The 24,589-nt window shown below is 41.7% G+C and overlaps 1 protein-coding gene across 3 annotated transcripts in view; it reads left to right on the top strand.

The window, feature by feature from the left end:
* The first annotated feature begins 14,915 nt into the window (after positions 1-14,915).
* The window catches only part of ANTXR1 (ANTXR cell adhesion molecule 1), a 244,310-nt gene continuing 234,636 nt past the window's right edge, over positions 14,916-24,589 (top strand). The window contains exon 1 of one of the 3 annotated variants that reach the window (XM_082426038.1): positions 14,916-15,428. In XM_082426038.1, coding sequence (XP_082282164.1) covers positions 15,277-15,428 — 152 coding nt within the window. In that variant the 5' untranslated portion in view covers positions 14,916-15,276. The remainder of the gene's footprint in view (positions 15,429-24,589) is intronic. The other 2 variants (XM_082426037.1, XM_082426036.1) reach the window with 2 other exon arrangements.

Below are 24,589 nucleotides of genomic sequence, written 5' to 3'. Positions count from 1 at the left end.
AGATCTAAGTTGGCCTTAGTGACTTCCCTTGACCAACAGAGAGAGGCAGAAGTGACACTGTGAGACTGCCGAGGATCAGACATAAGAGGGTCCCTTGGAATGCTCATTCTTAGACCATTCCTTTTGGGAACTGAGTCACCAAACTATAAGAAGGCCAAGTCACATGAGGAGGACACACATATATGTTTCGGTTAAAAACTCCACCTGAGCTCCCAGCTGACAGCCAGCACCAACCACCAGCCATGTGAGCAGGCCATCTTGCATTGACCCTTTGGATGACTGCAGCCCCTAACTGATATCTTGCTGCAACCATATGAGAGACCCCACATGAGAGGTGCCCAGCTGAGCCCCAGTCGACCCACAGAACCATGAGTAATAATAATAAGTTATCGTTTTAAGTCATTACATTTTGGGGTGATTTATTTTGTAGCAGTAGACCATCAGAATGCAAACCAATGCGTCCATCTCCACCGGCCACTGAAACCAGGCAGGACCCTGGTGGACAGAGAATCTGCCACTCTACAAACTCCCCTCTCACCCACGGACTCATCATATCTCGTGGTGTTGATCCTGCTTCCCCTTCCCAGTACTGTCACAGCCCTTTGACAAAGGTTTTAGCATCTTCTCAGCTCCCTCTCCAGCCAGGTAAGGAGGGAGTCCACAGTGTGGCAGCAACTTGAGGAGAAGTGGACCCACTGAGTTAAGATCTCCTGGGGCTGAGAGGGGATGGCTCGCCGAGTTCCAAAGGCACATACATGTCCCCACCTCTCCTCCTTTAGGAAGAGTCAGGCTCAGATGGACTGTATTGACCCTTAGTCTTTCCACTAGCAGACAATCTTTGTCTTTGACCCCAAACATACTTAATGACACATTCAAGAGGCTCGCTGAGAATCTGATTTCCCAGAATCCTGCACTGACCTCCCCTATTTCACAAGGTCCAAGGAACGCAGGCCAATAGGCAGGCTTATGCAGCTGGACAGAGTGTCTGACAGCACTGACAAGACCCTGGTGGCATGACAAGACCCTTCAGAGCATGGCAGGTGTCCATAGGAATCTATAAACATTTTTGGATGCAATCGCAACACTTCAGCTTAAGTGGTTCTTCCTTGTTTGCTTGCTTTGCCCATCTGCTCTGCAGAAGTAATTTTACAGTAAAAAAGCAGCAACCCTGCATCTGAATTCTAGCACCCTCGGCCCTTATGTAATTCAGAGGAAGAAGCCTTATCATCCACTCACCAAAACATGATACAGTCGTTTAAGTGACCTAATACATTTAGAAAGATTGCAAACTGATGAACAAAAAGGTATGCCCTGGCAGTAGAACAAAGAAATGTCAAAGTTAAGTACTTTGTTATGCCAAACACTGTGTTATGAATGGAATACAGAAAACGTAGTTCCCAGGCACTCTAGCAGTGGAAGACAGTTGCACAAAAAGGGTTATCGTGTTTACACTTAATCTTTCAAAACTTCTTCAGCTCCTCATCTTCCCACTTACACACTTGTCAACATCCTTCCCACTGTCTCGAAGGGTCACATGGTGGGAAGCCCAAAGGCAAATAAGCACAGGCCGGTATCTCAGCTCCACTGAGTACAGGTACACAGATGATTAAAGAAAATTATTTGACCTCCTCGAGCCTCAGGTTTTCATTCATGAAATGAGGATTATGATATCGAAATCACAGTTGTTGTATTCAATGAAATGCAGCATCCGTGACCCCCTAGTATTATTCCCGCTGTATAGTATGTTCCTTTCCTTGGCCAGTGCTGACCTCTCCCTTTATGCTCTGAATCCCTGCTTCCAGCCTCCTCACACCAGCACCATCCCCTCTCTCCTTCCTTCCTTCTGCTCCTCCCCCCACCCTGCCCCCATCTTTGATCTTTCGCATTGTTGGTCTCTATAGTTCCTCGGTCCCTTCCCCATCACGGATACCGACTTAAACATCTCCCAACTTAAAAAAAAATCACATACATAAGCAAACACAAATACCTTTTCCAACCTTGTCCATTTCTTTCCTATTTCCAACTCCCCCATCCCAAATATTGACTTCTTTACAGCTCCTGTTTTACACAAACTGTATCTATTGTTCTCCTTCAATGTATTCTGTTTATTTCTAACACTATTTTATTTGTAAAAGTTACTTCTGAGTCCTTACCCACACGAATATCTTTAATAGTTGCCATCATAACCTCCATATAGTCTACATTTTTCATGTCATAATGCACCATGAACATGTTGCATTACATGTACATGTTTGCATTACATCATATTTTACAGTCTTCCTGTGCTTTACTTTTAATGGCCATATAATGTACCATTTTATGAATGACCCAAAATTTTAAAAATCATTCTCCTAATGTTAGGCATTATTTCATATTTTAATTATAACTGTGTGTATGTTTGTATGTGTGTGTATATAGAAACCATATATGTACATAGTTATACAGTATCATGTATACATATGATATGTGTGTATCATGTATATGATTTTTCGTGTTGCCTTCAAAGTTTATAAATTACTCTGCGCTCTGCTTACTTTTCAACTTTTTCTATTTTTTTAACTTTATTTTATAAATATCCCCATGTATTTTTATCTAGTCCATGTGATTGTCACTTTTAAAGACAACATGGCATTCCATTGTGCTAATAACCCAATAGAATGAAACAAACTTAGCAGAATCTTTAGCCACTATGGAGAACAGTATGGAGATTCCTTTAAAAATTAAAAGTAGAACTACCATACGACCCAGCAATCCCACTACTGGGCATATACCCTGAGAAAACCATAATTCAAAAAGAGTCATGTACCACAATGTTCATTGCAGCTCTATTTACAATAGCCAGGACATGGAAGCAACCTAAGTGTCCATTGACAGGTGAATGGATAAAGAAGATGTGGCACATATATACAATGGAATATTACTCAGCCATAAAAAGAAACGAAATTGAGTTATTTGTAGTGAGGTGGATGGACCTAGAGTCTGTCATACAGAGTGAAGTAAGTCAGAAAGACAAAAACAAATACCGTATGCTAACACATATATATGGAATCTAAAAAACAAACCAAAAAAATGGTCATGAAGAACCTAGGGGCAAGATGGGAATAAAGACGCAGACCTACTAGAGAATGGACTTGAGGATACGGGGAGGGGGAAGGGTAAGCTGGGACAAAGTGAGAGAGTGGCATGGACATATATACACTACCAAATGTAAAATAGATAGCTAGTGGGAAGCAGCTGCATAGCACAGGGAGATCAGCTCGGTGCTTTGTGACCACCTAGAGGGGTGGGATAAGGAGGGTAGGAGGGAGGGAGATGCAAGAGGGAAGAGATATGGGGATATATGTATATGTATAACTGATTCACTTTGTTATAAAGCAGAAAATAACACACCATTGTAAAGCAGTTATACTCCAATAAAGATGTTAAAAAAAAAAGAATACATGTACAATAAGCTTGTTTATTAGGATTTGAACCACAATAAATTTTCAGACTTATGTTTAAAAAAAAAATCTTTAGCAAAATCTGAAGCCTCCCATATTTTTAAATTTAAATTTTTACTCAAAATAATAAAGTCACATAGTTTAAAAGTCAAATTGTCTTAAAGTCTTATAATAAAATGTTCCCATTTCCTGCCCCACCATTCTCCACAGCTCTCAGTCCCCATTCCCTTTCAACCATTTTAGGTAATTTTTCTGGCATTTACACATGGCCATATTTCTAAATGATATACACAGGCTGATATATTTTAATTCATTAACCTCAGACATTATCCACTGACTTTCTATTTTATAGGGGAGATTTAGCTCTCCTGTGTCAATCACATCATAGTAGCTATCAATTTCTCTTTTCTTCATCAGCAGTATTCTTTTAGGAGACAGTCATTCTCCTTCTATCTGGACTGGCTGCCCTCTAGGCCATCTGCATACCTGTCATTGTTACCAAACCTAACTTGTGTCCACTCACCCACATGCCTTAAAGCCAATCTACTGACACTTGGTTGTGGTGAAGGAAACTGCAGCATTTATTGCAGGACACCAAGCAAGGAGTATGGGCAGCTAATGCTCAAAAGGCCCAAATGCCCCATTGAATTTCTGGGCTAGGTTTCAAAAGACAGGGTGAGGAAAAGTATTGTGGGGTACATGATCAGTTCATGGACATTCTTCCGATTGGTTAATGGTGTGGTAATCGGGAATCAACATCATCAACCTTCTAGTTCCAACCAGTCTGGGGTCTATGTGCTTGTGATCAGCATGCACGTAACTTCTTCCACCTGGCGGGGGTTTCAGTATCTGCAAAGCAGTGCAAAGGATATGGCTTGGAATATTATCTATAGCACTTGAAGAGGAACTAAAAGCCCTTGAATTTGTTTAATGGCTAAACTATTATTATTTTGTATTGCTTGACTTTGTTTCTACATTTTCCTTTGTTTCTACATTTTCTCACTTCTCTGATTAAATTTAGTCTTTGGAACTCAGCAAAGGCCTAGGAGGCTAAAGTTTTTCTAAAAACAAGAGGCAGGTGGAGGACATGGGTGGGGGGGTCTGTCCTGGGAAGGCCCCATAGGGTCCTGCTCGGTTATATCCTCTGGGACATCCCTTTGCTGTCATCCTAAGAATTCTCTTTGCCTTCATGCTAAGCTGATGCCTTAGTTAGGGCTTTCCAGAGAAACTGAATCTATACAATGTATAGAAGGAGAGGCCAAGGGAGAGAGATTTATTTTAGAGAATTGGCTTATGCAATAGAGGTGCTTGACAAATATGAAATCTGTAGAGCAGGCCAACAGGCTGGAGACCTAGAAAAGAGTTGATGTTGCAGTATTGAGTCTCAAGATATTCTGGAGGAAGCATGCCTTCTTCTGAGGACCTCAATCTTTTCTTTTAATACTTTCAACTGATTAAATGAGGCTTACCCACGTTATGAAAGTTCATCTGCTTTGCTCAAAGTCTACTGATCTAAATGTTAATCATATCTTTAAAAATACCTTCACAGAAACATCTATACTGGTGTTTGACCAAAAAACTAACCACCATAGTCTAGCCAAGGTGGCACGTAAAATTAACCATTACAGTTGGTGTCCCTTTTGCTTTGGTATTATGTCTTTCTTTTTTGGCTTACTCCTTCATTTTGGTGGAACTCCTCCAGTACCATCTTGAGAAATATGCATGACAGATAAATTTCTTGAGATTATGAATGTCTGAATATGTCCCTTCTATCCTGACATTTCATTGACAGTTTGGCTGTGTACAGAATTCTGGGTTTTCCTTCAGAAGTTCAGAGGCTCCATTATCTACTGGATTCAAATTTTGCTGTTGAGGAGTCCAAGGCCATTCTGATAACTGTTAATCTATATGTGACCTGGTTTTTCTTTCTAGAGTCCTATGAAACTCCTCTCTGTTCCAAATTTTCTGATGTTTAATAATGAGTTTGGGGTAGGTCTATTTTTAGCCCTTGTTTTGGAGACTCAGAGGGTCCTTTCAAACTAGAAACATATGTCCTTCATTCTAGGAAATGTTCTTTGTGATGATTTCTTCCCTTTATTTTCTCTGCTCTCACATTCTGTAATTCCGTTATTCAGATGGTAGACCTCCTATACTTGTCCACTATTTAGCATATGTTTTCTACTCATCTTTTTCTGCTTATGGTCTTTTTTACTCCACTTCCTGAAAAAAAAGTCTTCATACTTATTTTCCATTTATTCTGTTGAACTTTTTCATTTTTACTTTTGTGTTTTAATTTCTGAGTTCTTTTTTTTCTCTCTGAATGTTCCTTTTTTTCTAGCACCATTTTTATTAAGCTCTTTTCATAAAGGTCAACAAAGAACTAGTTACTTAATCTAATGAAGAGTATTTAGTTCTTGTCTTCTTACCCTCTCATCATACTCATGACTATTCCCTCCTAGAAATGTCTTTTCATTTTGGTTCCTCTTTCTTTGTCAAACTCTGTAAAAATCATGATGACCCATTCTTAACCCTCATCATTACTACTCTCTTCACTTAGCCCAGAGTGGTATGTAAGCACACTCATAGCTTCAGCTTCTAAACTCGTGACTTCCAAAGTTCTTCATCCCAGTTATCATTCCTGAATGTAAAATTTGCATAAATTTCTCTTCTGCATTCTAATTTTCCAGTTAAATATGAAGCAGTATCAATTAAGAGTAAAGAAGGGTATATTGGAAATTTTGAAGAAAAGATATAAACAGACATCTTAGAGAGGAATAAAGTAATCCAACTAAAAATACATAGTAGGATCACCCATACATATCTGAACTACAGCAGTAATAAAGACTAGAAATTGTACTTCATGTTGTTTTAATTTTATGTCAGGAGAACATGATTAATGGGGAACTACCCATATGTGGAAAAAGCATTCCAAAAATGTTACTATATATGCATAGAGTTTGCTGGATTTGAATGTTTTTCTTTCCTATTTTTCTCTTTCCCACAGTCCCTGAATTGACTGCATGATTAAGAAGTATGTTTTAAGCTGATCCCATTACTTACTAAGTTTGTGATAAACTCCCTCCACATTCCAGTTTTATGGTTTCTGTTTTTTGACACAAGATTCTAAAAGCCTTCTTGTCTATCACCTGAGGGTTTCCCTCTACCTTTGAGCAAATCTGATTTCTAGAGGACAGTGTTCTGGGCATGGGTCTTTATTTCTTCCCTGTTGGCTGTTAGAGTTACAGTTCCATTGGGTTTTTTCTCCATTTCAACCTAAGATGAAAATTCCCCTATGCTGTTGGGGTCCTTAGTTTTCTTTATGTGTTTATTGATTGACTCCACTATTTTTTTTTTATTAAATTCACACTTTAATGCCTAAATTTATAGCTATGATTAAGATTTCATGGAAAGTCAGTCCTCAACCTTCAAGGAGAAATATGCTGGAGAGGAAAACAAAACCTGGTAGTATCATCCACGCCTTGAGCTCTACCTATTCTCAGAGAAGTCTGCTCTAGTTTCAGGAATCAATGCCTATTCCAGGGGACATAGAGGCCTTCTCACTATTAGTGACGTATGATTTCCCCACTGTTACTTTCGCTACAGTAGGAGCAAATGCTTTTTGAATTTCCAGAATGAACCTGCTTCTTAGACATCCATCTTGGACACATATTCACTTGAGCTTGAAAACCTATGCCAGAAAGCTGCTCCAGCTCTGACTTCTGCCCAAGCAGTTCCCTAAGGAGTCAATGATTGGAGGCAAACTCATCAGGTAAATGCATACCTCATTATTAGCTACAGCTCTGCTCCCAAGCCCTTCTGTGCTCTAGTGATCCATGACAAGGATCCTGGCAATTCCATTCTCTCAGACTGGAGACAGCTTAAGTAGTCCAGATCTTGGTCTCTTTGCCATGGGCTTCTTCATCATCACTTTTGGATCTTCTTAGGGAAGCGGTATCTCATTACTAGTAGAAAGAGACACTTGTCATGTCTTAACTCATTCACATCCTAGAACAAGTCATCCCAAAGGGTTGTGGTCCGATAATGTATCACTGAGCATTCCATTATGTCAGGCCTACTTCTCCTTGGAATTGTCATGGTGGAGTGGAAAAGGCAAGTTGAGTTTCCTCTAGAAGGTAGGTTAACCACACTGGTGGACCTATTTACGCATTTGTGTCTCCAAGCTAAACTCTGCAAGGTCCATGTTGTATTCATCCTTCTATCATCAGTGCAAGCACAGGGCCTGCCTTATAGCAGATATCCAAAAACTATTTTTGAAGGAATGAGTGAGTTACTAAGAAGAAATAATAAAGGTTGTTTTCTATGGATTATTAGATCTTAAAAAAAACAGTATCAGAAAGAAACATCACTGACTATAACCATTTACTCAGACGTTTCTTTAGAGTTTAACTCTCTAGCATTCTTGGCTAGCAGAAACAGCATTGGTGTCAATAGATTATTCATAGCCCCAAAGCATGTTTTCCATTTGTTTTCTGTATGCTCCCTAGGAAACCATCAACTCCCAGTAGATCTTGGATGGGCTAGAATCTTTATCTTTGCATTTTTCAAAATTGATAATGCGAATGCCCATGGAACAGAAACAGCTTTGTTTCACTGGTGGTAGAAAAATCAAACACTCTGAAAGTGGTTCTTCTAAATTTATTCTTCCCATCGCTAGAAGAAATTCACATGCAATTTCCCAGAATCTCCCAATAACAAGAAAAGTCAAAATCTACTATCTGCTTCTTGAGGGCCACATATGACATTATCTCACTGAAACCACACAACACCCCAAGGCGGTAAGTAATATTAACCCTATTTTGCAGATGGGAAGCTGTACTATGGGTAGGTCATTTAACTAGCGCAGTCACCCTGTTAGTAATGGCAGAGCTGTGCTTTGCCCCAGATAGTCTGTTGTGCAATTACACTATTAATTAGTGTGTGTCCTGCCTAGTGCTCAGTTTAATGGCATTACCATTAATTCTACCTATTTCAATAGATCTCATTAAAGAAGAAACAGGTATAGGACATAGACGGAAAAGAAATTGCTCACTGTAAGGCTGTATTAAACTATGTGTGTCCCTGAAACCCCTACATCCATTTCTGATATTTTACAGATATATGTATCTTGTAAAAGTGCCGTTGGTTATTCCAGAGTGGTTAACGTCTTTGCCCCCACCTTCACAGTTCCCCTTCCACACAGCTTCACCCACACACACGTGCACATGAACTTTGAGAACAATTGCTCTTTTTGGCTTGGGACTTGGATAGTGGTCATTAGCAAAAAGTGTTGAAGGAGTTATGGGCTTGACAGGTCTAAGTAGATTTCTTGTGGCATCTTCAGTTGTAAACTGGTCCGGGGTCTCTGAGTAAGACCTTGGTCTTAAATATCCTTAAATATGTCAAGGCTGAGCAGAACTGGGTAGAAAAAGGCTGAATTGGTCTTATATTTACCTTTGTGATGACCTTGAGTTGTCTGATAAATCTTACATTAGGCATTTGTAAACTCTGGTCTTGTTAGTACCCTAGACTCCTGTACTGGTCCATTTCATTCCTCTCTTGGGTTCTGGGTTGGATTGGCCTGGTCTCTGCTCTAGATGAAATAAATGTTTTGTTTGCAAGACTTTGAGTCTTGTGAGGATCTGGGATGGATTCTTCTTTTTATTTTATCTTCTTTTTATTTTTACAGTATGTTGGTATGAATTCTCTTGGCTGAGTCCTTCTGGGAATGTGCCCTCATAAGGCTTGCTATATTTGGCTTTGAGATTTGGCTAGACTCTGGCTGGATTAGGCTAAAGGGGATTGGTGATCAAACTTCAGGCTGGGCTTGGGTCTGGTTTAGGATAAACTGGGATGGTCTGTGGGCTTAGCTGAGCTGTGTTGTGAACTATATTACTCAGGATCTATCTCTGGGCTGACACTGACAGAAGTATGAAATTGGTCCATTTTTTTGCACGGCTCTGGATTGATCAGAGCTGGGTTAGGACTGCATTGAATAAGTTCTATCTCTGCATTTGGGTGGCTGTAAATAGGGCTTTGGGATGGGTTTGGGACTGCCATAAATTGAATCAAGGGATACATTGAAGTGAACTGATTTTCAATCTAGACTGTGATGGGCTTTGGGTAAGGTTATCAGTGGGATGCTGGGTTTAACAAGGCTTTGACTGTTTCTGAGCTGAGGTTGTTGATGACTTGTCTTATGGAATGCCATCAAGGTATTTTGCTATAGACTATGGTTCTGCCACTGGACTTGAAGTTATTACTGGTGCCTTTTCTTTTCTCACAACCAAAAGCCATCATTCAGCTGATTTAGATTCTTTAGAAATGTTGTTACCCTGAACAGTAAATTGCTTCTGGGAATGCTCTCTTGACTTTTTGCAGATGGTGGTCCTATGGAGGACAAGCATGAAGGAAATCTCATAACAGTTAAAAGAGACTAATTTTTACTGAAGGGTGTTTTGCCTTTGAAGGCTATGGGGTGTCAACAAAGCCCAAGGACCAGTGGGACCCCCAAGACCTCGGCAAACATTGAACCTATTTGATTGACACAAAATTTTGGTGGAGAGTGTCAGATCTGTCCATATTGTGGACAAATTTTGCTAAAGAAAAAATCTGCCAAATTTTCTTGAGTAGTCTCTGTTATCTGGAACATCTTCCAAAACCTTTGCCAAGAAACTAGACAAATGGTCCTTTGGTGCCCAATGGGATTCTTAGAAGATTAGATGGTAATGTGATCAGGACAGCAAACTTTGTTTTTGAGAGCTTAACAAAAGGAGCTCAGTCAAATGTGTTGGAGAGTGGGGGACAAATAAGGGAGAGTGAGTCACTGGAGGCTGGTAGACAGGAAGGTCATATTTAACAATTTCTGTCTCAAAGAACGAAGACTGGCAAATTCAGTAGAACAGTGATTAGAGTTCAGGGCTAAAGCCTTAAGATGGTCAGTGTAGTAAGGCAAACTCTCCAATCTTTTGGAAGGCAGCGAATTTAAAATTCTTGGTATTCTTAAATATCTTGGGATCCTTCTTTGTGTCATAAAACATGCGAACATTCACAAGCTAACCCCCTATCCCTCTCTCTTCTTGAAATAGAAGTTTCCCCTTCCTAGCAACCCAGTGCAGTCTAATGTCCCATGCACTACTCCACTGGCATGCTCCTTGGTGACAAGATGACACGTGTCAAGTCAGTGGGGTTTTCTCAGGGCTTATGCTCTCGACTTCCACAGAATGTGGCACTGTTGATGCTTCTTCATTCAAGAAGCTCTTCTCTGCTTGACTTCCAGATTATCACTCAGACACATCCACGTGCATGGTTAATTTGCCCTTGTGTTTCTTCAACCCCAGAAATGTCTATCCATAGCCCAGGCATCATTTATATTGTTCTTCCACTGACTTGAGTTTGAGAGGCAGAGGAAGTCCTTCCAAACCCCATACGGCTTTCTCTATGGAACTTGGGAAGGCCACTCAATCTACTCCAGAAAACAGGAGTCCTTGGAAGAGATTAGAATCCCGGACAACCTCAGTCCAATTAGGGCATTGAGCATTCCCTCGAGATGATGATAACATTTGCATAAAGGAATATTGATACTTGAACATCTCTGAACTGTGAAATTAATCTGGGACATGCTAACAGGAGCCCATTGGATACTCTTCCCAAGTTCTCCTCCAACCTCAAGTGACTGATCCACCTCTCCATTTCCCTACATGCACTAATTATAAGTCTGTTACATCCTCACAACCAAAGGAAAATATTGCCAATTTGAAGAACCTGAACATGTCTCCTCTTGTGGACCTGCTGAGCCACCATAGTGGTATCATACCAGGCACTTCATTTATCCTGTTATAGACTCTGGACACCTTTGTTCTACTTCAACATTCTCTGAGAATAATCATATCTCCATAGCTCAATATCAAGTTCACTTCATGGGCATATTTGGAGGACATCTCTCCATAGTGAGTGAAGCTGGCACAAAACCCTCTAATTGGAAGGTTCACCTGGAATGGATTTCTCTGGGCTAGAGAGAGAGAAGGGTAGAGTCACTTTTAAGATCTAGAAATGGTCAACATGTATTATCAGACCTGTATCTAGAATACTGAAAGAAAGGCAGAGGCAACTTGGGCATTCAAGCATCTGAATCCCTGTAACTACCTTTCTGTCTTCTAAAGCATCATCTTTGTCCCAGGGGAGAAGCTTCCACTCTCTCCCCTTTTCCATAACTTTGTTTCATACTGAATTTCCTTCCTCCCTGAGAATTCCCTCACCTATCTTTAATAATGGTGTCTCTAACTTTGAAGAGTTCTATCAGGACTCTTCTGATCCCCTGCCAGGCTAACTTTCTAAACTATAAACATCTAAATACATTACCCTGTCAACCAAACTCTAAAGGACCAAAGAGGTCCCTAGAGCATGAGGATGAGAGAAGACATTCCTAATCTTCCCCCAAATCCCTTTCCAGTTCAAGCCCTTTCCTATTCTTTGCCAATCCTGTCACCCACAAATGTTCTCTACATTATGTTTTTCTTTTTCTTTCCATTTTTTTTTTAAGATTTTTTTGATGTGGACCATTTTTAAAGTCTTTATTGATTTTGTTACAATATTGCCTCTGTTTTATGTTTTGTTTTTTTGGCCACGAGGCATATGGGACCTTAGCTCCCTGACCAGGGATCAAACCCACACCTCCAGCACTGGAAGGCGAAGTCCCAACCACTGGACATCCAGGGAAGTCCCTTCGTTATGTTTTTCTATCTTGTGTTCCTTTCCTCTCCTAATCAGTTTCCCCTGGTTTTTCTGCTTTCGTCTACCCACTTAATTTCTATAGATTTTCCTCACCTTCATTCTCATTATTGAGCTGCAATAAGACCACGATGGGTTTTCAATCCTTTGGGGAGGGAAAAGGTATGAGAAAAGAAGACTTGGACAAGTTAGAGTATTTTAATCTCTCCCAAATTATTTTTTTCTGAGAGTAGTTATTAGTAGGTATTTTTTTTTAAAAGAACAGTTTCCGGGTCAAGTAAGCCTGGGAAATACAGTTAGACATTTTTCTCGCCTAAAAATAGCCTGAAAATTTTAACATGGTAATGGGCATTTATTAGTTGTCTATTATTGCATAACAAGCTGCCCTCAAAATTAGAGGCTTAAAACACAAATACACATTCATTCTCTCATAATTTCTGTGGGACAGGAATCTGGGATTGGCTTGGCTGAGTGGTTCTGGCTTGGAGTTTCTCATATGGTTGCAGTCAAGATGTTGACCAGGACTGCTGTCATCTGAAGGCTTGACTGGGGCTGGAGGATCCACCTCCAAGAAGGGCCACTCACATGGTGGGCAGATTGATGCTGGCTGTCAGCAGGGGATCTCGGTTTCTTACTACATGGACTCCTCCATAGGGCTCCTTGAGCAACCTCATGACATGGCATTGGGCTCCCCAGAGAAAGTGGTCCAAGATAACAAGGAGGAAACTACAATATCTTTCTTTTATTTATTGAAATATAGTTGATTTACAATGTTGTAATTGTTTTAGGTTTACAGCAAAGTGATTCATATATATCTATCTATTCTTTCTCAGATTCTTTCCCATTAGCTTATTACAAGATACTGAATATAGTTCCCTGTGCTATAATAGGACCTTGTTGTTTACCTATTTTGTATATAGTAGTGTGTATATGTTAATCACAAACTCCTAATTTATCACCCCCCCAAACACATTTTCCCCTTTGGTACCCATAATTTTGTTTTCTATGTCTGTGAGTCTGTTTCTGTTTTGTAAATAAGTTCATTTGTATTTTTTTAGATTCCACATATGATATTTGTCTTTCTCTGGCTTACCTCACTTAGTATGATAATCTCCAAGTCTATCCATGTTGCTGCAAATGACATTATTTCATTCTTTTATATGGCTCAGTGATATTCCATTGTACACATCTTCTTTATCCATTCATCTGTCGATGGACTTTGAGGTTGCTTCCATGTCTTGGCTATTGTAAATAGTGCTGTTATGAACATTGGGGTCATACGGCTCAATATCAGAAAAACAAACAACCCAATCAAAAAATAGGCAGAAGACCTAAGTAGACATTTCTCCAAAGAAGACGTACAGCTGGCCAACAGGCACATGAAAAAAATGTTCAACATCACTAACTATTAAAGAAATGCAAATCAAAACTACCATGAGGTATCACCTCACACTGGTCAGAATGGCCATGATTTAAAAAGCTTACAAATAATAAATTCTGGAGAGGGTGTGGAGAAAAGGGAACCCTCCTACACTGTTGGTGGGAATGTAACTTGGTGTAGCCACTATGGAGAACAGTACGGAGGTTCCTTAAAAAACTAAAAATAAAGTTACCATATGATCCAGCAATCCCACTCCTGAGCATACATCTGGAGAAAATTCTAATTCAAAAAGATAAATGCCAATATCTTTTATGACCTAGTCTCAGAAGTCACACACCATCATTTCTGCAGTATCTTATTAATTACACACAGATCAGTCTCATTCAGTGTGGGAGGGGAGGTGTGAATACCGGGAGATGAGGAATATTAGGGATCATTTGGGAGGCAAGCTAGTGCAATGCATTATGAATCTCCAAAATTTAGAGACTCTCAAGCAGAGGGGAGGATGAGTGTCTGGAGAAATAATCCTGAAAAATGGAGCAAGAGTGCGTATTGAGGATTCCCAGAATGGAAGACGTATGAAGCTAAAACTGAGTTCGGGCTGGGAACGGGGGCTCAGAGCCCACTCTAAAGAGGATCGCTCACTGCAGAAATGCTCGCACAGGGCTTCCCTGCCAGTCCCAAACTTCTTGGAAGGTTCACTCTCTTGTAAGCTGTTTACTTCCTCTGTCCTAAATCAAAGATTGGGCGAAAAAAGTCAAAGTTCACAGGCTGAAAAGAACTTATCACAGAATCTCTAAAATCTGGAGATGAAGACAATCTAGCATACTCAGCTGTTCCAGGCAGGAACAGCTTTCTGTGTGGGACTGTTTTTGCTTTCAGCCACATGACCGCATCCCAACAGTCTCTTTTATGATCTGCGCTAAGTGTATAGTAAGGTCACTTGGATGATTCAGATCACAAAGGCCCGTTCTTCTCTGCTCATTTGCCCAGTGTCTTGTTTGCAAAGGTCAGAGCCTGGGGTCGGAGCCATAGTGCTTGGAGTTAAGTTCTCATCAAACATTTACAGTGACCTTATTAGCGGACGTAGGACAGGAAAGGAAAGGGGAAGGATAAAAAGGCTAGCGAGTGAGAAAGAAGTGGAAATGGGGAAGAGGTAATGCAGAATGAAAGGGAAGATGCGTGAGAAAAAGGAATAAGAAAACGTGCACACCCACGCTCCCTTGAACGCGGAAGAGTGCTTTGCCGTCCTTGGCCACAAGGTGGCACCCTTTGAACTTTCTTCCCGCATCAAAATAAGAAAGGGGGGTGGGTAGAGAGGAGGGAGAAAAGGCAAAGCACTCCCCCAATCAAGAACAATTTGAAAACCCACCCCATAATATTTAAAATCTGGGACAAAGAACCATCAGCACGGAACTGCTTCAATTGCAAAACCTCAGCGCTGCCTCCGGAGCGGCCTGCCGGCCCGAGTCAAAAACAGCCCCTTTAAAAAAGCGGACTACAGCGTTGGGATTCTTGAAACCTGAAACCTAGAAACAGAATCTTAGCGGAAACCAGAAGGAAAACCCTGAACTCCTCCAGACAATTGCTTCCGGGGAGTTTCGGGAGAGCGAGGGGGAATAAAAGGCCCGAGAGGAGAGCCCCTCGGATGGCGCGCCCTTGAGGGTCCTGGCGAGTTCGAGGAGCGTGGGAAGGAGAGGACCCTACCCTCTCCCTGGGCTGCAGGTCATGGCCACCGTGGAGCAGAAAGCCCTGGGCATTGGCTTCAAGTGTCTCTCTTTGGCCACTTTTGTGCTCATCTGCGCCGGGCAAGGGGGACGCAGGGAGGAAGGGGGTCCAGCCTGCTACGGGGGATTTGACCTGTACTTCATTTTGGACAAGTAAGTGCCCTGAGTTTTCCACCCTAGTTTAAGCTGGTGATGCTTTCTCCCCGGGCTAGGCTCCTTGGCAGTGTGGCTTTGGGACAGGCACGCATCTCCGGGGACCAAGAGGGGCCGTGGGAGGCGGCGGTGGCCCCAGCGCTGCGCCTTTGTGGACGGGGCGCGCCTCCCCCTCCCTCGCAGCTGCCCGAGCCGGCGGGGCAGGCGTCGCTGCTTGTTCTCGGGACAAATTCTTCTCTGCCTTGCTTTCCCTTGACCGAGGCGCGTGAGTCTGAGGATGGGAGTGGAAGGATGCTGTTGACCTACTACGTTTCCGTGAACCCTTTCCATTTGCTTTAGGAACCTTGGTGAGAAAAGCTTGCTTACGAGAGGCAGAACTTTCAGGCACGTGTAAAGTAAGAGGCGTGGGCTTTTAAAGGTCAATCGTCTCTTGTTTAAAAACTCTGTCCTACGTATTGCTTTACCTTTGTTCCTAATGATAGAATGTAGGCTGACTGGGAAGTTAGTGAAAATATAAGGCGGATTTCTCCACCTCGCCACCACCAAGTTTGAGGCTGGGGAGTTCTTTGTCGTGGGGACGTCCTGTGCCTTGCAGGGTGTTGTGCCTCTACCCACTTGATGCCGGTACTACCCCCCTCCAGAATCTCCCCTGCACCCCTGCCCCCCCAACCCGCGCTGCCTCCACCGTCTCTCCACGGTGACAAGCAAAAATGTCTCTAGACGTTGCCAAAAGTCCCCTGCGGGTATATTCTTCCTCCCTCTCGGCTTGAGAAACCCTGATGTAGGCGAATTCAAGTTCTTGTGATTTGACTGGTGGGCTACCAGGGAGGTGCAGGAGCCCTGGTTTCCTTGCGAAAACGGATGAGGCTTCAGGACCGTTCAAGGGAGAGCTGAACTCTGACCAATCCCCCTTAGATTTGCCAAGCCACAGTCATTCAAGGAAGTTTCATGCTATCTACTAAAAAGCAGCTTTAACAATAAAAAAGCCCCTCAGAGGAGATCCGTGCTAACGCTGGTGTGCTCCCCACTGCCAGGACGGGCGCTTGCTGTTACAGTGGTGGGGAGATTAATTTCACAGACTGGAAAGTATTTGCGAGTTGGAAAAAGAGTCCTGCAAAATAAGCTGGCCAGCTAGACACCAAATGTGCTTTGCAGTTGCCCCTGGAGTTTGATTTTTTTCCGTAGAGGCTGTTTTGAACTCCAGATTCTTTGGATGAAAAGGGAGATCTCTTTCTTGGAGATTTATGAGAAGGTGGACACCGAAAATATACTTCAATGCTAAGAAATGGAATGTCTTTTGTTACTTCTAGCGGCTGGGAGCACCAGCTCACAGATTCAGAGACTGTGTCTGAAAACAGTCAGTGATGCCTATCATTGTACTTTAAAAAAAAAAAAAAAAAAAAAGCCAGTTCAGAAGAACATACAGGCAGATTTGAAAAAATGGACAGAATCATCATGTCTCTGACTGGAATAACTCCACACTGCAGAGATATCAACTCTTTCCAAATTAATTTATAATATGAATTAAACTTTAAAATCCAAATTCTGAAAAAATTTATTTTGGTGGTGAGAAGAATTTAGCAAAATGATTCTAGGTTTATCTTAGAGGAAAAAAAAAAAAACAGGTAATAAGAGCTAAAACATTTTGGGAAAAGAATAATGAAGAAATACTTATACCTCCAAATAGTAAAGTGTATTGTGAGGCAAATTAATTAAAAAACAGGATGGTAAAGGCCAAAGAATAGGTCTACATAATAGAAAATCTAGAAATAGATCCAAGGACATGTTCTTCCATTCAGTGCAAGTTCAAATCAGTGGAGAATGAATTCATTATTTTTAAAAATGGTTCTTGAACAGATGGTTGGTAACATGGGAAAAGAAAAAGGTTAGATTTATACTTTACCCCACACACAAAAATAAATTCCAAGAGGTTTGAAAATTTAAATGTTAAACATTTCATTTTAAAATTGCAGTGTTGAAAGAATTAGAAGAAAATGTAGATGAGTATTACTGTAATCTTAGATTTAGAGCTTTAAAAACAGAGTAGAAATAATAAAGAAAACTACAAAAAGATTTAAATATATTAAAATTTTACATGTCTATAAATGAAAAATGCCATAAATAAAAGATAACAAGTTACAAAAACTTTTGCAACATAAGTTCACCTCTGTAGAGTAACCTTAATATATAATAAGCAGTTTTAAAAAGATCATCCCAATAGAAAACAGGCTTACTATATAAATAATTCACAAAAAACATATGAAAGTCAATAAACAAAAAGTTCAACTTCCCTAGTAATCAAATAAATGAAAAAATCAAACAAGATGTAATTTTTATTAAGTTGGCAGAGATTTTTAAAGAATTATAATATTCAGTATAGTCCAGCTTGTGGGAGGGAGGGCCATTGTCATATCTTACTAACGAAAATATAAATTTGTTTGGTCTTTCTAGACTTGTGCTGTCCAGTAGAACTTTCTGTGATGATGGAATGTTCTCTATCTGTGCTTTCCAATATGGTAGCCACTAGTCCTATGTGGCTATTGACACCTGAATTGTTCCTAGTGGGACTGAAGAAATGAACTTTCTATTTTATTTAAGTTTAATTAATTTAAATTTAAATAGCCACATGTGGCTACTGTATTGGATAGCACAGACAAGAAGATAATTTAGCAACATGTATCAAAGGAAAAATCCCAAGTAGTCAGAAAGAAGTGCCTATATGTATGTTCATGGCAGTGCTGTTTATGATAATAAAGCTGAAAATTACGTAAATGTCTAACAACAGAGGATTTAATAAGACATGATACATGCATGATATTGAGTACGCATGTTATGCATGCTTGTAGGATATTTTTAGGAGAAATACTTAATGCTCATAATATCCTCTTAGGTGAAAATACAATTACCAAACATTATACACTGTGATTCTACCTTTCTAAAAATATAAACACACACATGTATATGTCTCTATTTACCCAATATGTAATAGTATTTGTCTGTAGAAAGTAGGATTTTTAAATTCTTTTTTTACACTTTTCTGAATCTTCACATTTTTCTGCAATGAACATATATTACTTTTATATTCAACCAAAATAAGTTATCCTGAGTTTTTAAGAACTCACTTCAAGTGTGAGGAGGCTCTCTAACCAGACTGCTGAACTCCAAGCCCCTCACGATTATAGAGGACGCTGCCTCTTTCATGTTAAATCCTGGAGTACATTTCTAAATGCACCATAGGATCCTTGGCAGTATGTTGGGAACCCAAAAATGTTCCAGGAAAAAAATGGTGGGGAGACCTTTACAAGTACCTACCTTTACATGGAGGTGGACTTCTCTGACTTCCTTTGGTTGTCCTATTGCTTGAAGAGAGGGACATTTTTGTGCTGAATGAGAAACTTGCTAGAGCTTGGTATGATAAGCGTGTGCACCTCCAGCTTGCCATCTCGGTTCAGGCTAATTTATGGGATTGTGGAGCCCAGAGCTGGAGGATGGACCAAAAGGCAGTGACAGCAAACAGTCCCCTGGCTGGTCCCTAAAGACATGGTCTTCCGTCCTAGAAAGAACCTCCCCAAACAGTGCTGTCCAGCACCCAACTGCCGCAGCAGCGTGCAAAGGGAAAGAATTCTGATGCGTTTTTTCCTTGGGCTTCTAAGATCCTCTGGCCGTCAACACACTGTCTACAGGCTGAAACCAACGGCTCACAAGGCACTGAATTCACCATTCTTCTCCCAACCCCTCAACTCCTTTTTTTCCCAGCGAATGGTTCTCTTCTTTTCTGTGACATTAAATCTCAGCTTATTTCAGCTTTAAGCAGGATGCGTCTCTGGCCTGGAAGAAACCCAGATTATACATTTAATGGAACGTCATGTTTTCTCAACCAGAAGCAAAGACTTCATAATGATAACCTAGACTACCACAGTAACACAATAGGGCATTATTAGTGGCTTTGGCGACAGGGCTGGCGGACTGGGCTTCACAAGGCTTTATATGATGGAATTTCATGTTCATTCGAGCATGCTTTTCTGGTTACAGTCAGGAAAAGTAGACTGCTGGGAATTCAATCAGGGATTTGAAAAGTCAGATTTAGAAGGGCTCTGTCCAGAGGAAAACAGTCAAGGAGCAGCTGGCCTTCTTAAGTCTTCCAGGGGGTCCTCTAAGATTAATGCACCCGGTTGACCAACCCCCAGACATGAATGTACCTTTCCCCTCTTGCAAGGCTCTTCTGTTATTACACATTAATATTAATTCTGTTATTACATATTTATGTATCACACATTGGTCTATTTTATGGAGAGCTATTAGTCATCTAAATGGAAAAAGTGGATTCTCCATCGTGAGTCTGGAGAAGTGCTGGCTGTATTCATGTGTGCCCTACAGACTTCAAAAACAGAATGGTGGGATGGGGCAGGAGTGGAGGAGATGGTGGGCTGGAGGATGGCAGGAAGCCCTGAATAGTTGATTTCTAGGACTTCCCAAAGCCACAGCCTGTCACCCACTAAATCCTTACATCTGCAGAGGCCCTCTACAGGCTCACCGTGTGTTCCTTCCCCATTAGACCCCCCAGCTCCTTCCTCCATGACTTCCTTTTTGTTCAACACCAATTTTCTCTTTCTCTTTTCCCCATACAAGGGGACCCTGTCTTGCCATTCACCCAGATCCCCCCCAGCATCCACAGTTGGATGGTCCCACGTGGTGATGGTCTGTAGGACGTTGGATGGTCCCACGTGGTGATGGTCTGTAGGACGTTGGATGGTCCCACGTGGTGATGGTCTGTAGGACGTTGGATGGTCCCACGTGGTGATGGTCTGTAGGACCACGCCTATGTGTTATACTCCAGGGACACGGTCTTTAAACAGATTTTTATAACGTTAGACTGGGAACCTCACCTCCTTCTGGGTTCCCAACTATTAACTTTCAAAAGAAATCTTTAGAGTCGAAACTAAAGTCTCCCAGCACTTATGCCATCTCACAAATGCCCCCAAAGACAACCTTGCTCGGTCGCTAGGGCAAGTGCTACTGTCTCTAAGTTACAGATGAGAAAACTGTTCAATCTTTGTCAACCCACCGGATTAAGTGACCTGCGGAAGGACCTAGGATTAGATAATGACAGAGCTGGGACGATGTCTGCTCCTGACTCTCAGCCCAGCTCTTTCCACTCATCACTGCCCTGGGCAGATGGGTCATAATGAGAAGCACATGGCAATACGCCTGGGTAGATTCCAGGAATTAAAAACCCCTGCATCAGAGTTTCAGGAAATGATGGTATATAAGGCAGTTAAGGTTACTTAATTGAGGAGCTACTGCTCTGCTGTTAAATCAGCTTTATATGGGAGTCCAACCCTATGCCCACAGAGATGCTTCAGAGGTCTGGGGCTTAACTGATGGATAGGACTCTAAGGACATCTGATTATAATGCACTCAAAGATCCAAGGAATTAATAATTTGTTCAAATTGAGTCTGATGGAAAAGGGAAATTCATCTCTGTAGATGTGTTAAAACACAAAGACGTAGCTTTTTTCAGAAATGCTTTGGAAGAAGTCTTCCAGTAACAAAAATGCAAACTTGACTCTCAGTAAGGAAAACAGAGTTCATTAGAAGGTACCTTGAAAATGCTACAATAATAATTCTAAGAGGCATCAGGGAAAAAAAGTTTTTCAGGAGCCAGGAATGTCTTTTTTTTTTTTTTTTTTTTTTTTGTATTGAGATGAATTCTCTGGCTGGTTTTCAGTGTTCCTCCGATTAAGTTCCAGATCTGGAGAGGACTTATCAGGTCAGGTGATAGTTAGTAGAACTACCTGCAAATTGGAAGCTTTGGCTTATGGTTCAAAATAAAAATAAATAAGGCAAAGCTCTTTATTTTGTTTTGTGTTTCTGTCTGAGTCAGCCAAGTAATTGCTTCTAGTTTCCTTAGCTGTGGAGACCTGATAAAACTCAGTGTCAAGCTGAGAATAGAATCCTGGAGTGCTGGAGGAAGGCACCTGTCCTAAAATAACCTGCAACTATCTTCAATGCTGAAGGACTCCCAGTGGTCCAGGAACAAACTCTGCCATCCCTTAGTGGGACTTGGCTGTCACATAAATGCAAATAGGACTTGCTTTATGCTAATTTAGAACGTGTGTCTAATTTTGTTGTGTGGCCAAGAGCCTAGATTTCACCTCTCCCAGTGATTATTGGGCAACAAAAGACAAAGTGGGTACTTGGATATTTCCTAACATGTTTCCCAGACATGCCAGGTTTGTACTGAAAATAGTAATTCGATTTCTTCCATTTGGAAGAGCTGAGTCTTTCATTCATTTGGCGTAAATATGTTCTCAATTCCAGTCACAAGTGTGTGCTCCATTAAAAGCATAGATGACAATGCCTTTTGCAAACAATGTCCTATTCTGGATGCCATAAGGAATGGAAGAGAAGCAGGAAGCAGTCCCAGACTATTTGCTTTTTATGTAGAAGGACATTAGAAGGACTCCAGGCAGTCAAAGCTAAAGGTTCCAGTGAGGATTTGGGACAGGGGGGCAGGTAAAGTCAATTTTAGATCAATAAGGAGAAGAAATAATAAGGTTTTCTGAGCCCTTGCCATGCACTGCGTAAGCACTTTGCCTGTATGATCCCATTTAGTTATCTCCTTTGCAACCACATAAGGCCAGCACAGTCATGATCACCGTTGGACACATGAGGAAACAGGTTTAACAAGGTTAGCCAATGTCAGTGTAAGTGGTGAACTCAGCTTCAAACCCAGGCCTCTCTGACTCATGATCTATGCACAAAGATGAAAAGAATCTAAACATGCAAGAGAACATTGAATCAATCAGGGTAGGTTAGGTTATGCCGTGGTAACAAACAATCCCCCAACTGTCAGTGACACAAAACAACAAAGGTATAAACCTTTGTAATCTCTGCCTCTGCTCCACGTCTGGTGAGGGTCAACAGGGGCTCTGCTCAGGGTAGTTATCTGAGGGCTAGGCTGGTGGAGATTCCTTAACACCAGCTTCCACCATCACGGCTGCAAAGGAAGGAAATGCCGGAGAGTCTCCAGCTGGAGCACTGCCAGTAAATTAATAGCTTGTTCAGATTGGATCTGATGGAAAAGGGAAATTCAACTCTGTAGATGTGTGAAATGACATGCATCTTTCCACTCACCACCCATCAGTCAGAACTGATCACGTGGCTTCACCCTAAAGAGGGTGAAAAAACATCATCCTGGGACTTCCCTGGTGGCGCAGTGGTAAAGAATTCGCCTGCCAATGCAGGGGACACCGGTTCAATCCCTGCTCCAGGAATATCCCACATGCCGCAGAGCAACTAAGTCCATGTGCCACAACTAATGAGCCTGCGCTCTAGAGCCCACGAGCCATAACTACTGAAGCCCGCCTGCCTAGAGCCCGTGCTCCACAACAAGAGAAGCCAGCGGGATGAGAAGCCCATGCACCGCAGGGAAGAGTAGCCCCTGCTCACCGCAACTAGAGAAAGCCCGCGTGCAGCAACAAAGACCCGACACAGCCAAAAATAAATAAATAAATTTTTTTTAAAAAGTCATCCTCCTGTGTGTCTAAAGGGCATTAAAAGCCTCTGCTACAAACCTTTAATTACACACTGCTTTTGCCTGAGTAAGCAAGAAAGGAATAGTCCCTGAGAGAGGATAAAGAGGTAAGACTTCTGGTACAGAGTCAGTGTTGAGCCGCGTTTTAGATGGATTCATCAACCTGGAATTACGATCAGACATGACAGCTCAAATCCACCCATGAGGCAGCGATGACCCCTTGCTTTTTTCCTCCCTTTCCCATTGCTCCCATTTTTTAGATGAAACATTCAGTGCCGTGGGCAGGGGATTAAATTAGATTAAATGGAAAGCAGAAATGAAGATGAGACGTGCTTCCTTGATAGCTAAGTATTACACAAATATATCTGAAAGCTAAGAATCCCTTTGTCCATAGTGTGTGGACTGTGAGGGAATTTGAAAGACTGTGAGGGGAGAGCAGCCCCTGGAGCACAGCGGCAGCCAGGCCGAGAGGATGCTCTTCATTGCAGAGGCTAATTCAGACCTTGAATCAAGAGTATCTGGGTTCCAGCCAAATGTGTTTCTCAGTAGGGGTGTCAATTGCCATTTTCAGTGGGACAGTTTTTCACCGTGAGGGACTGTAGGATGCTTAGCATTTCTGATCCTTCCTTTGTAAATGCTACTAGTCTTCCTAGTTGTTGTGATACCCAAGAAATAAATGCCTCTACATTTATCTCTAAATGCCTTCCTGTGAGATAGTACCACCCTGGTTGAGAACCCCTGACTGAAAGAAAGCAGAGTAGATCAAGGCATGACAGTGAAGCCAATTCCAAGCATGGTAGGACTACATCTGAGCAGGAAGAGCATTTGTCTGGAGGAAGAATGAGGGAGTCTTCAGTTATAAGAGGACCAGTGAGAATTGCTGACCTTGGAAATGAATGTGCTAAACCAGTGGTTCTCAACCAGGGGCCAGATCAGAACCTCAGGGGCCTGGGGCAGGCGTGTATATTTTGGAAAGGCTTCCCAGGTGATTGTGATGTGCGTCTTGTCCCTCCCACAATAAATCATGAAAGTGAACAGGAAGACAAGAAAAGCTGTCCCATAATGCTGGCCTTGTTCCTCTATCATGAGGATGTAGCTGAGGCAGTAGATGCCTGAGAACTGGATGCCAAGCAGAGTTCTTATTTTAGATGGCGGTAGGGGAAGCCCAACATGATATGGAGAAGGAAGAGCCAAGGTCACAGATAGGCCATGCTTTGCCCTCCGTTGTTGGCAGGTCCTGCCGTGTGTGCAAACACATGGAGGCCATGGTGTTTGCTAGGACAGTCCTTTGTTCCCTTTCTTTCAAGACTCCTGGCATGAAATGTGACCCAGTGCCTCATGGGAATGAACTGAGCTCAAGCACAGCGGTTAAGAGAGCTGACTTTGGAATCTGGCATCTCTGGCTTCAGATACCAGCTCAACCTTTCACCAAGCTGTACAACCTTGAGCAAATTATTTAGCCTTTCTGAACCTCAGTCTTCTCATTAATAAAACAGGCATTAAAATTTCTGCCTTGCAGAAGTGTCCTACAGATTAAATAATATTAGATTAAAACCTTTAATGAAGCATTTGGTATTTGAGTGCCCAAGATGATGATGATGATGGTGGTTGTGGTGGTGACAGT

This window comes from Balaenoptera physalus (genome assembly GCF_965194825.1).
Source record: "Balaenoptera physalus genome assembly, chromosome: 15".
Taxonomy (NCBI): domain Eukaryota; kingdom Metazoa; phylum Chordata; class Mammalia; order Artiodactyla; family Balaenopteridae; genus Balaenoptera; species Balaenoptera physalus.
This window is presented reverse-complemented; position numbering and strand designations above follow the sequence as displayed.